At 41.1% G+C, this 12,218-nt stretch overlaps 3 protein-coding genes across 5 annotated transcripts; all 3 read left to right on the top strand.

The window, feature by feature from the left end:
* The first annotated feature begins 1,275 nt into the window (after positions 1-1,275).
* On the top strand, positions 1,276-5,062 carry LOC139821468 (uncharacterized). The gene is made up of 6 exons (XM_071792508.1): positions 1,276-1,318; positions 1,491-1,798; positions 2,031-2,111; positions 3,267-3,394; positions 3,599-4,259; positions 4,339-5,062. The coding sequence occupies exons 1-6, from the start codon at positions 1,291-1,293 to the stop codon at positions 4,636-4,638; spliced, it is 1,506 nt and encodes a 501-aa protein (XP_071648609.1). The 5' UTR covers positions 1,276-1,290; the 3' UTR covers positions 4,639-5,062.
* Positions 5,063-5,585: 523 nt separating this feature from the next.
* Positions 5,586-8,515, top strand: Cdk1 (Cyclin-dependent kinase 1). 2 transcript variants are annotated; one of them, XM_071792397.1, is made up of 4 exons: positions 5,586-5,831; positions 6,541-6,833; positions 7,069-7,388; positions 7,468-8,515. In XM_071792397.1, the coding sequence occupies exons 1-4, from the start codon at positions 5,795-5,797 to the stop codon at positions 7,715-7,717; spliced, it is 900 nt and encodes a 299-aa protein (XP_071648498.1). In that variant the 5' UTR covers positions 5,586-5,794; the 3' UTR covers positions 7,718-8,515. The 2 variants fall into 2 exon arrangements, with proteins under 2 accessions (XP_071648498.1, XP_071648499.1); XM_071792398.1 differs by lacking the exon at positions 5,586-5,831 and adding an exon at positions 5,843-5,968.
* A 366-nt stretch (positions 8,516-8,881) lies between these two features.
* LOC139821396 (apolipoprotein D) lies at positions 8,882-12,210 on the top strand. 2 transcript variants are annotated; one of them, XM_071792407.1, is made up of 5 exons: positions 8,882-9,039; positions 10,144-10,266; positions 10,433-10,559; positions 10,726-10,821; positions 11,172-12,210. In XM_071792407.1, the coding sequence occupies exons 2-5, from the start codon at positions 10,147-10,149 to the stop codon at positions 11,642-11,644; spliced, it is 816 nt and encodes a 271-aa protein (XP_071648508.1). In that variant the 5' UTR covers positions 8,882-9,039; positions 10,144-10,146; the 3' UTR covers positions 11,645-12,210. The 2 variants fall into 2 exon arrangements, with proteins under 2 accessions (XP_071648508.1, XP_071648503.1); XM_071792402.1 differs by lacking the exon at positions 8,882-9,039 and adding an exon at positions 9,667-9,705.
* The last annotated feature ends 8 nt before the right edge of the window (positions 12,211-12,218 follow it).

Genomic DNA, 12,218 nt, shown 5'->3' with positions numbered 1-12,218 from the left:
CCGACGGCGACGGTACGCGGAAAAAAGTATAACGTTATTTTTACACTGTCGATCGGGTTTTCCCCGCGCCCGGCGACAACGCCGGGCGGCGGGGGGGAGGAGAGGAGAACGCTCGTTAACCCCTTCGGCATACTTACGTTGACACGGTGGGAACCTGATACGTGCGAGCGGTCGCGGTCGCGGAGAGGATCAACTGTTAACTTCCCTTTTTCCTTAGTTCACATATGTAGGAAGGGGGAGGAAGGGAAGAGTTATTTGCGCGCGAATATAGGTCGGAATATCCTCGGGCCTTGGTCCTCCAGATTACCTTGGTTCCTGGAGGAAACTCGCGCGCGCATTTTTTAGAGAAATGATACTCTCCCCCTCTTGTCTTCATCCTTGAACCGTCGTCGTTCGGAAGGATTGTCGAAACGTCCTGCAAATTTAAATATATTAGATATGAATTATATAGTTGCAAATCGAAATCTAGGCACGTATTACGGAACTTTTTGAAATTCTGATCGGAATTATTCCGTTTTCTCTATAGAAACCGTAATAGAAATTTAGAAAATAATTAAATAACAATTCCGATCGAGATCCATTCCGAAAAGTTCCGTAACACGTACCTTGATGGAACAGGTTGAGGGGGATTAGATCCGAGGTAAATTTAATTGTAAGTTAGATAAGTACGCGGAATTAGATGTATGTTCGGCCCAATTAATCGTAAATTAGAAGCAGGTGGTTGCGGAAGCGAAAGTTCTTGTAACGTGCTCGTCTAGGAAAATCAATATAAGGACCATACAATACATCTATACACAAATTTATATATATATATATATATATATATATATATATATATGGAGGGGTAAAAACCAGTGGTGTAAGTCAAATTTTTTTAAATTTTTTCTCGCGTGCATAGATGCAATATGCAATCTATACAATATATAAATTGCATAAAAATTTTGACTTACACCACTATGACTCTTTTACCCCTCCATATATAATATAAATCTATATAAGTAGAGCAAGAGATTCTCAAACAACTGCAGACAATACAAATTTTCGTCTTTCTTATCCAGCTTCCGCGTCGAGAGAAAACTTGAAGGTTACGAACACAGTTCCGCTTAAAAAGAAAATAAAAGGAAAAAAAAGGAAGCAAAGAGAAAGCAGATCCGTAAATCCGTGTCACCCTTTCCGCGTTGAAGCAGATATACTAGAGACTCTTCCGCGAGAGGAAAGGGGAGAGAGAGGAAAATTTTCGGTGCACATCAGAAGACGCCGAAGACGCAGAAGTAAGCGGATACATGGCCAATGACGTGGTGCAGCGTGTTCGGACTGGGTACCTATTCTTGAAATGGTTCGTTATGAAACGTATTCGTTTATGAATAAAAAGGTGGGGATTTCCTAGTTCAACTCCAATGGGAACCCAGTTAACGCACCTTTCGTTCATAAGCGAATTCGTTTCATAACAAACGATTTCAAGAACAAGGTACCCTGTTATGTGTGTTCAGCGGCACATTTCGACCCGGCTTGGCCGACCAATGGCGAGCGTGCGCAGGACGCTGCACCGAGAGCAACCGAGAGGATCGGCGCGCCGCGTTGCGTCGCGAGTGATACACTTCTTGGTTTGCTCTTCTGCGACACGCACGGCCGCGGCCGCCACGGGTCCGATCCGATTGCGGATTTGCTGGAGCTGGAGGAGTTTGATCGACAACGGAACGCAGCAGCGGGACAGTTGAGCGTTTCACGCGCCATTATGGACTCGCTGGCGAATTACGCCAGCGACGGCGACAACAGCAACAACTCGGACGACGCGAAGGTGAGCGATCGCGAAGACCCGTTTTGCCGTCGTCGTCATCGTCGACGTCGTCGACGCCGCTCGACATGGCTTCGCTACGCGTACTGTCCAACGCCGCGATTTATACGACCCTAGAGATGTTTGGATTGTTTGGAAACGCGATCGCGATCCCCCCCTTTCGCGATCATCTGCGAAACGCAGCGGCGTACTTGGATCTTGGACGCGAATTGATTGAACGATGTTATTTTTCTAGACGCCACCTCGGGGACAGGAAGAGGCAAGCAGGAGGGCGAGCGACGCCAACTACGACCCGGTACAAATGGACATGAGTGAGGTATAGTGAGGCCACACGCCGACAATTCTTAATTCTTAGCTGTTAAGTACGAAACATTCGGACAATGCCTAAGAACAGAAGATACCGCAGTGACTTTATGGGTGCTGTATGTACATGCAAAGTCTTAGGCCTGATACGTAAAGAGGATAGTGTGTCCGGTTTTGCAAGGTCATGTCGTCGAATCAATCAGTTAATGCTATCTGTGACAAAACGAAATGCAAAATGTGCGTGATACGGAAGTCAATGTTCTTGTATTGACGGAGTAGTTCCGATCGGGATTATGATTCGGTAGAACCTGTGCAGTATCCGTTACGAAAGTTGGGAAAAATCTCAAGCGTTTAGCGCTCGTGTAGTCTAAATACAAATAAGACAGGACCTTGAAACCTTACCGAAAGCAGGACAATCAGGCTATCATTCGCATAATTAAAATTTAAATGATAAGTAAATGGGAATAGTGCCATTTCGTGAGACAATATTAACACGTAGCTCTGTTGGTAATACATGATACAATATCTACGCATCTCGGCAAGGTCTATGCTGTGTGAGGGTCTTTCAAGACTACCCCCAAGTCCCTATTCGGAAGACAGAGGTGAGTAGAGGAAGCTGGCAGAAGGTAACACTAACATCAATCATCAAAAAGAAATCACGTGTACAAGTATACTCGGGTGATAACTAACTGCAGAGGCAGATTGATATGAAGGGCCCTCATATTCCTCTCTCTATCTCTCCTTTTTGTGACATGGTTGTTTCATTGGTTCTCTATTTTTTACCTGTCGGCACGTAGCGCATACAGATTTATATATTTGTCGAGTAGAGTGACACGCGGAAATCCGCTGAGTGTCGCCCAAACTTTTGTATCAAGTACAACCAAGAAGAACTGACGCGAGAAAAACTAAATTTCCGCTTTTTATAGAGAGAAATTCTTCCAAGTTTACGTTACCTTTTTATCCTCACTGTGTATGAGCATTTTCTCTCTTTATAAAGTGTAGGTTTCTCTATATACATATTACTCGCTGTCAGTTGAATCCAACTTTGCGTGTATCAAAATTACGCATTCTAAAATAGCTTTTGTGGTAGGAATTAAGAGCTATTTCTTATTTAGTGGAATATGTAAGAGAGATCCGTACTAAAATTGATAATTTTTATTTTCTCTAGGAGAGCAACAACAACAATTCGTCCAGGGAGTCCAGTAGCGAACGCGCCAACAGCCCTACCACGGCTCAGTCTACCTTTGGCTCGAGAACAGAATCCTCTCGGGCTTTGCCTTCTCCATCAGACCAGAGGTAGGCTGGTTTGCTAATTTCATATAGTACAGGTGCTAGCGATATTTTATGAATATCAACTTTGATTTAAAAAAAAAAAAAAAACAGTAATGTTGATATATGTATCTCACTAAAAATATATCAAAAATTATACACCTGTCACATGTCCAGAATAATAATACGCATCTGTGTGGTATACCCCTGCAGAACGTAATCGTTTTACAGGCGAGCTGATCATGAAAATCATACGAGTTCAAAAGATGATCATAGGCGGGGGGACCGTAGCGATCGGAGTCGTCGTTCGTCCGACAAAAGTCGCCGGTATGACGATCGAAAACAACGTGATAGTAGCAGTAGTCACAGAGACCGGAGCAGAGACCGGAGGAGTCGGGATGACGACAAGCGCAAAGCGTCTCTCGGATCGTCCAAGGACGAGAAGAGTGACGACAGAGAGAGAAGCGACAAGGATCATCATTATAGGGACGACCGGAGGGATCGTAATCGCGACAGGAACGACAGGGACAGGCGCAGAGATCGCGGTGAACGGGACCGGCGACACTCCAGGGATGATCGGTCGAAGGATCGGTATCGGGACGAGCGTTCGAGCTACCACAAAGAGAGGGATCGCACGCGATCGAGATCGCGATCGAGGGACCGCGCGCCACCGTTGCCGTTCAGGACGATGAGTTATCGGGAGGAGAAAGGACGGAACAAACTGGCCCAGCTGGAAAAGCTGGGTATAGAGCTGAAGCCGCCGGAGGGCGGCGACATCATGACGCCCGGTGGCATCCCGGGCGAACAAAATTACTACAATCCGTTGGCGACGGCGTCTCAGGGCAAGTACGCGGAGCAGATTCAGAAGAGGAAGCTGCTGTGGGCGAACAAGGTGATGATTATCTGGCGATAATAATTCTTGAATGTCCGACACGCAAACTCGTTCTACAATCACGTTTATCTCTTTGCAGTCGAAGCAAGACGACGGTAACAGCACATCGGCCACGGCTTCCACCGCCAACACGTGGATGGGGACGACTTTCACGCACGATCAGGACGGCAAGGTGACGGCCAAGTTCAAGCGACTGATGGGTATCAAGGGTGATCTACCTGGCACGCCGGCGGTAGGAGCCAAGCCGGATATTCTGAAAAAGCAGGAGGAGATGTTCAACAATATGGAGCAACAATACGAAGTTGCACGTGCTACCACGCACACGCAACGTGGCGTAGGCCTGGGTTACGCAACCGGTGGCTACCAATTTCCACGATAAAATGCGCTGCAATCTCACGCCCGTTGTTTAATTACATTTAATATTGGTAGATATTGGCTGCGTTCTGCCGATACTCCGCTAGCCTAGCAATCGTGAGCAGTCGCTCGTTTCCTCTTCTTTTAATCTATTGGGTCAAAGGAGAGGAAACGAGCGACTGCTCACGATTGCTAGGCTAGCGGAGTATCGGCAGAACGCAGCCATTGATATACAGCTAGAGTTACGTTCGCCAGTTAAAAGCGACCTTATGTCGTTTCGGTCTTTTCAGACCGGAATCGCGTTATTTCTAAGTCTTTCCTGCGAGTCATAAGGACGATAGCTAATTGCAACTAATCCAGGTTTCGAGTTCACCATACGATTGCAATGAAGTTATGTATTTGCTCGTTGTAAGCACTACAAATAAATTTATTAAGATTATAAAAAAAAAGGATGCATTATTTATCTAGAAACGAGATTTCTCTTCTCACCGTCTCCAATCCTGCCCTAAATTTTTACATAGGTATCTATATAAACAAGAATAAATTATTTCAGTTATAATTCTCAGCTGTTATGAAATAAAATTTTTTTAAATCTTTTCAGAAGAATATAATTAGATTTGCTTGAGCGTAAGAATTAATGTAATTATTATAGCAGTTCTTATTTGATGAAGAATTTTCGATCTTGCTAAGAATTTTTGGAGTTCAATATTCGCGGATAAATGTGACGTTCAGAAAACGCGCCATTGGTAGTAAAGCGGAAGTACGCAGTTAAAGGCCTTGGCACATAGAAAAACTTAAGCAGTAAAACTCAACCAGTAAGCAAATCAGCCAATCACAGTCAAGAACTTAAGGCACGGCCCTAAGCGGTAGCGAATCCATACTGTTGATTTCTTACTGCTTAAAGTTTTACTGCTTAAGTTTTTCTATGTGCCAAGGCCCTAAGCGAGCCGACAGCGGCGACAGCTGGTGGCATGGGAGGGCGCTAGCGCGCATTCTCAATTGTGTTTACCAATATGGCGTGTCAACGTTTGATTTGAATTTGTTCGTTAGGTGATTGGCGACACACGGCGTGGCTCGTGTGAGACGAGAGCTGGATCTCCGGTCGAATCGCGTGGGTAGGATTCCGTGAAACCTCGGCGACTGTGGTTGAACCGACAATCGTGTTCTCTCGGCCACGCACGATGGATAACTTCATAAAAATAGAGAAAATCGGCGAAGGTGAGTGAGCACGGAAACTACGAGAACCTGTTGTTGCCAAGCTGTTGTTCCATCACGCACGCTGCATCACGTGATAATAATTAATAAATGTATGCTGAGCATTTCTTGGGCAGCAATTACTCTGCTGCCGAAGCACTGTATGTGTTACGAATGGAAGATTTCTGTCCCTTTTTTCATAACGTGCTTGAAATATTGCAAATTGTACACTTTATGTCCAAGTATTTATGTACAATATCCTTGCCAAAGACAGAGAATTGTCATTGTTGAATAGTCAGTGTAGTATGTCTTAATTAGTAATTAACACTGCGTCACTGTCCAGGTGAGTGCTTCAAAAACACTGTGCAGACACTGTGTTTTTGGAACACTCACCTGGACATCCCGGAACTTTTAAGTCCAAAGAGTATTTGAAAGCGTTTTTATGTTACAAAAAAATTTATAAAAATTTATGTATTATTTTTAAGGTTTCAAAAAATTATTTCTGTACTTACATAGGCCAGAACTGTTGCAATTATTGTTCCCATTCCTGGGGGAATCATAAATGAAAAATCGACTATATTTTAAAAGGCCTACAGTGTTAATTATATTATCTTTTTTACAAGGTTGCATTGAATTTTAGCTATATATAAATCCCATAAAATATTTCAGTCACTAAACGTAAACATGACATAGAGTTTAAAGCAATTGTTGTAAAATCTTTGATGTCTTTTAGGAACGTATGGAGTAGTGTACAAAGGAAAACACAAGAAGACCGGAGAAATTGTAGCCATGAAGAAGATTCGCTTGGAAAGCGATGACGAAGGAATACCGTCAACTGCCATTAGGGAAATTTCATTGCTCAAAGAATTATCCCATCCAAACATAGTGAACTTGATCGATGTATTAATGGAGGAATCAAAACTATATCTTATTTTTGAGTATCTCACTATGGATCTGAAAAAATACATGGATAGTTTGGGCAATAAACTGCTGGAGCCAGCTATAGTTAAATCATATTTATATCAGGTTTGTTTATATATTTTGTCTCGTGATAATATTACATTAGCTTTTATATTGTTTTACATGCTTAAGGCTGCGGTCTACTTGACGCTACAAATTCTTTGGAGCGTTCTTCTTCTTTCTTCATTGAAAGAAAAGAGAAGAGGAATGCTTCGAAGCATTTGTAGGGTCAATTGGACTGCAGCCTAAATCGCTTTTATCGAGATCGATCGTGTGCCAATACAGTTGCTTACCATTTCAGATCACACGTGCAATTCTCTTCTGTCACAAGCGTAGAATACTGCATCGCGATTTAAAGCCACAGAATTTGCTGATCGATAAAACCGGAATTATCAAAGTAGCAGACTTCGGACTTGGGAGAGCATTCGGAATCCCAGTCAGAATATACACACACGAAGTTGTAACTCTGTGGTACAGGGCACCTGAAATCCTTCTCGGTGCTACTAGATATTCGTGCGCGATTGATATGTGGAGTATCGGATGTATCTTTGCTGAGATGGCGACTAAGAAACCATTGTTCCAGGGAGACAGCGAGATTGATCAGCTTTTCAGGATATTCCGGTAAATATTTTTTTATACGTTATACGTCATTATAGAAATATTTCTCGGATCGTTTAATGATTATTATTTTGTCTTGCAGAATACTAAGAACGCCTACAGAAGATATATGGCCAGGCGTAACGCAATTGTCAGATTACAAAGCGACATTCCCCAATTGGATGACGAATAACTTGGAGTCGCAAGTGAAGACGTTAGATGCAGATGGATTGGATCTGTTGCAAGCTATGCTCACGTACGATCCTGTGTACAGAATATCCGCACGGGCGGCATTGAAACATCCCTACTTTGGCAATTTGGATACAAGCAAATTACCCGTCGCTAAAACATAGGGGCCACTCGGGGAGAAGGAAGCAGAATTTTGCATTTTTAATCGTGTGACTACGTGAAAAGTATGTCTTAAGGTGTACTGAAAGTTAATTTATTTGAGTAAATGTTCTTCATTTTGTTTAATCATTTTATCGATTGAAGTTTACATTTGTATTTTCTTAGTGGAACTTATTTTGTGTGCGAGTAAGCGTATAGTTTTTTAAATTACATAAATTTCATGCAGACACATAAGTTACTGCCGGAATATAGTAACAGTATTTCACGTAATGTATTTCATTTAAGTAAGTTTATCCAGTATTCCATTCATAATTATTTTAATCAATGATGTCATCAATTCCATATATTTTCCTATGTTTAACATTTTATCGAGCCTCGCTCGATAAATGTTAATATTACTACTCAAACATTATATTTTACTTATGTTTAATTTACTCTTACGTTTAAATTCACTTTTGCTACACGATATGATATACAGTCTCCTATACGCATTACTTTAAAGGAACCAATTTAAAAATAATTCAATTCTACATGATGTTGTCATATAAGCCAAAAACCCTGATCATCTTTGTGCCTTATTCTCTGATCTAGAACATTTGTCTAAAACAATTACAAATTGGTTATTAATAGGAGACGAGATTAGTAATTTATAACTAGCTACTATAGAATCTACTATACTCTATGTATACGTGCCTTAGAACCTGCAGAAAATTTACATACTGTGAGCGTTGGTCGCATTAATCTAAGAACGTTTAATGTAAAAATTTTGTATCTTACATAAATAAATAATTTTTTATCGGCAACATTTTGTACAAATCGATTATATAAAAGAATAAAAATTATTCCATTAAATTATTCGTTATCTATATATTGTCATATAGAGCTCACTTTAAATCACATTCGTTTCTGAGAAAAGAGGGAGAATCTACGTATGCCATATATGGGGAATTAGTAATTCTCAGAAAGCGTTTTAGTATTATATGATCATGTGTACTTGAATGCGTCATCGTGCTTATTGGACGTAATCCAACGTCAGTGATAATTATGATAATCTCACGTTAAAAAAACGATGTGCAAATGTATGAGATAGTAAATTTATTATAAAAAATAAAGATGAATCACTGCAAACCGTTTTACAGAGAAAAACAGCGAGACATTCTGTATCTCGATTCTCGTTCGTGTTATGTGTCTCGGTGGATGTGTGTGTGTGACCTGTAACTGTGGGTTGTATTCCGAGAGTGGGGCACCAGCCACATAAAGGTCCATCTCTCCAGTGGAACTTGTGTTTATAGTGCAAACGCAGAGATCGGCAGCAGCAACCTCCATAGTGAGTACATTTTTGAGCTCGTGGTTTTAACATCTCTTCTTCTGACACGTTAATCATTCATCTCATTTATCACGTAAGCATTTCTACAACGAAATTGTGACTTCATTTAAATTTCTATTCGTTCACTTTAGCTCGTGCTCGTCGCTCTCCGCATACATATTCGAAAAAAAAGACGTCTGTTATCTCCGTATGGGGCAAAAGAAAGCGATAGTGATTATAAATGAGCGTTACTTCTTTCAAGAAATAAACCCTGATTTTGCGTCTGTAACAAAAGAGCTGCCCGCAAGCGTAAAAGACACTAATTGCTTTACGTTAGTGCGCACACGGAATGAAAATGTTCTCTGAGCGGAGTGAAAGGTCGCGACGGGTCGATCCTAATCGTGCATTTATCGGTCATCACTCATCACCGCACATTTATTATCGTGTAGAATATGAAAGAAAGAGATGAAGACGTGTAACAGCCAGCTAGTAACATCGGAAACGCAAATCGGAGGTCCTTGCTTCGTGATGCGTGTCCAAGGCGAGCGTGAATCATGCTCCGGTTGTACTTGAGGAATCCGAGATCATGGGCTGTGTATTTGTTGAAAAATCCATGATATCTAATCCGAGATTTGGCTGTGTACTTGTCGAAGAATCCTATCTATGTTTGCTATCGACAAGAGCGAGGTGCATATATATCTAGGAATGCGATTGTTACGCATACCAGGAAGTTGCATTGAAATATTGAAAAAAGCATGACGTCACCACTTCCGTCTGTAATAAAATCTTTGTAATTGCGTCGGAAACAACATACATTCGATTTGTATCGCTCACTATTCATGTCCAGGCACTTACTTTTAATATACATATATAGATCGATGCTCTTTCATAAAACTTTTATTCTATATTATTTCCTATATCATTACTATTATAATAATTAGAAGACCTAGGATGATTGTAATAAACGTTTAATAAGCAATTCTTTTATCAAAGATAAGAAATGCATAAACAACTACTTGATGTTGATAATTTATATCAAATTTGTGTGTGGGAAAACCTGATATAGCAATCTTCTGAGAATTTAAATCGCTTAAACGATGTTTATTTTTATCTTTTTTTTTCTAGAAGATGCAATCTTTGACCTGGTGTTTGGTATTGGCGGGATGCCTCGCTTTTGCTCAGGCTCATACGTATCACATGGGTGCTTGTCCCATTGTGCAACCTATGCAGGACTTCCGGATGAACCAAGTAAGTAAAGAAATTCATATTTAATAGAGGAATGTTATGCGAGATATTTTTACCTTTATTAGGCAAAAGATACCTCTGTAATAATTTGTGAAATATTTTTCTCTTACACATACAATCAAATTAATTTATTTCAGAAATAATATCGGTTTTTTTTTCTAAATTTTAGTTCCTGGGCCTGTGGTATGTTATCCAAAAAACGTCGACGGGTAGCAAGTGCATTACTTACAATTACACGCGAGGAGAGGAACCGGGCGAGTACGTGATAACGCAGGATTCGGACCATCTAATCTTAGGTGAGACAATTGAAAAACAGTAAGCGCAATTGGTGAAGAAAGGAGACGATACGTGAGCTTCTACGAAGTGCGTATCGGGCTCCATCGAGTCATAAAAGCCCGTCAATGGGATAAATGTCCAGCAAGTGGGATGAATTATCCGTAATTGTGTGATGCATATGTACAGGTCTTACGCCATTGAAGCACGAGTATCATTATACTGGCCAACTGAGTGTACCTGAACCAAGTACTCCAGGACGTATGGAGGTCCGTTTTCCTCTCAGTAAGTGCCTTCAACTCAAGTCAACATTATAATATTTAAAAACGGAAGAGACACTGTTTATTTTGTAGAAATGAAAGAATATGACAGACAAAAGTTCTGTATGTTGCGTAGCAAAACCCAATTAAAAGTTAAGCTCTGCCTGCAAAATGTATAGATATATAGCTGCTGAATGTTCAGATATAGCTACAGCTTCCTCCTCAATTTGTTACAATGATAAGATATTAAGTAAATTGACGATAAATTTGCCGCGACCAGTCTCGCGATAAACAATATGCATTCTCGCTTGATAATTTACAAATTGCAAGTCGCGTCATCACGTTGTGCAACTAAAATTCGTACCTGCGTTTTAGATGTGGCCGGAAGCGCATCCCATGTGATATTCATGACGGATTACGACAGCTACGCCGGCATATTCACGTGTCAGAAGCTGGCGTTCGCCCATCGGCAGAGCGCGACGATCCTCTCGAGGACCAGAACACTGGATCAGACGCAGGTGGATAAGATACGTCAGCGGTTGAGCCAGTACGGCGTCGATCCGTTCGATTTGAGCATCATCTCGCAGTCCGGCTGCCCGCAAGGCAACAATACTCTGGACATCAACATCGACCCTAACACCTTCACTTCTGAGAACTTCGGCAACGTGGTGCGCAAAGCGGGCGAGAAGATCGGCGACGGCGTCCAGTGGATCTCACAGGCCGGAAGTAAGGTCTATCACAAGATAGCCGGGACAGAAGAGACGGCGTCAACGACAGAGCGAAACAGCCACTCTACGATAAGGAACGGCGAAAGATTGGAGACCAACGAGGTGGAGTGGATTCCATAAAAATCCAAGCGAATTCGTCTCTTTATATTATTCGCGATCTCGATAAGATCTGATGTCCTTATTACTCGTTCGATAGATCTATTAATCCTCCATTGACCTCGTTCATTAAACGAACGTTAGTGTCCTCGTGTTAGTCCTGCGCCGCTTGTATGTTTGTCACTGTATTAGTATGATATTGCCACATAGTTCAGATCAAGAGCCACTATTTCTAACGTCTGTTAAACTCTGACCGAGCGTTAACTTTTCATAAGTAATTGCTCTTGACATTAGCGCATAGATATATCACACGTTAGCACTTCCAAAGTCTAATCTAAAACTTATATTAACGAAATTTTGGAAAATAATCATACAAATATAATCTAAAAGGTTGTGAATAAAAAGTAAAAAAGTTTTAGAGTCAATTTTTATGCCACATCTATGTAATTTAAGAAATAAGATATGATGTTAGCGCTCGTTCAACATGAGGGCAATGGAGAGTTAAGGTCATTCTAATGCATGTTTGATTTTCTATCATTTTACTTGACGACGTATAACAAATTTGAACTTAAATAAAATTGCGAAAGAAATTTATAGG

This window comes from Temnothorax longispinosus, chromosome 1, assembly GCF_030848805.1.
Source record: "Temnothorax longispinosus isolate EJ_2023e chromosome 1, Tlon_JGU_v1, whole genome shotgun sequence".
NCBI classification, from domain to species: domain Eukaryota; kingdom Metazoa; phylum Arthropoda; class Insecta; order Hymenoptera; family Formicidae; genus Temnothorax; species Temnothorax longispinosus.
The sequence above is the reverse complement of the archived record's forward strand: the minus strand, read 5'-3'. Positions and strand labels throughout refer to the sequence as shown.

What these genes read in the sequence shown, in the direction of transcription:
- Cdk1 (XM_071792397.1), top strand. Translation starts at nt 5,795, where the DNA reads ATGGATAACTTCATAAAAATAGAGAAAATCGGCGAAG. An exon ending in AATAGAGAAAATCGGCGAAG is followed by an intron (nt 5,832 to 6,540) that starts GTGAGTGAGCAC and finishes GATGTCTTTTAG; the next exon opens with GAACGTATGGAGTAGTGTAC. An exon ending in TTAAATCATATTTATATCAG is followed by an intron (nt 6,834 to 7,068) that starts GTTTGTTTATAT and finishes TTACCATTTCAG; the next exon opens with ATCACACGTGCAATTCTCTT.
- LOC139821396 (XM_071792402.1), top strand. Translation starts at nt 9,682, where the DNA reads ATGTTTGCTATCGACAAGAGCGAG. An exon ending in TTGCTATCGACAAGAGCGAG is followed by an intron (nt 9,706 to 10,143) that starts GTGCATATATAT and finishes TTTTTTTTCTAG; the next exon opens with AAGATGCAATCTTTGACCTG. An exon ending in GGAGGTCCGTTTTCCTCTCA is followed by an intron (nt 10,822 to 11,171) that starts GTAAGTGCCTTC and finishes CCTGCGTTTTAG; the next exon opens with ATGTGGCCGGAAGCGCATCC.
- LOC139821468 (XM_071792508.1), top strand. Translation starts at nt 1,291, where the DNA reads ATGACGTGGTGCAGCGTGTTCGGACTGG. An exon ending in ACAACTCGGACGACGCGAAG is followed by an intron (nt 1,799 to 2,030) that starts GTGAGCGATCGC and finishes TTATTTTTCTAG; the next exon opens with ACGCCACCTCGGGGACAGGA. An exon ending in CCTTCTCCATCAGACCAGAG is followed by an intron (nt 3,395 to 3,598) that starts GTAGGCTGGTTT and finishes ATCGTTTTACAG; the next exon opens with GCGAGCTGATCATGAAAATC.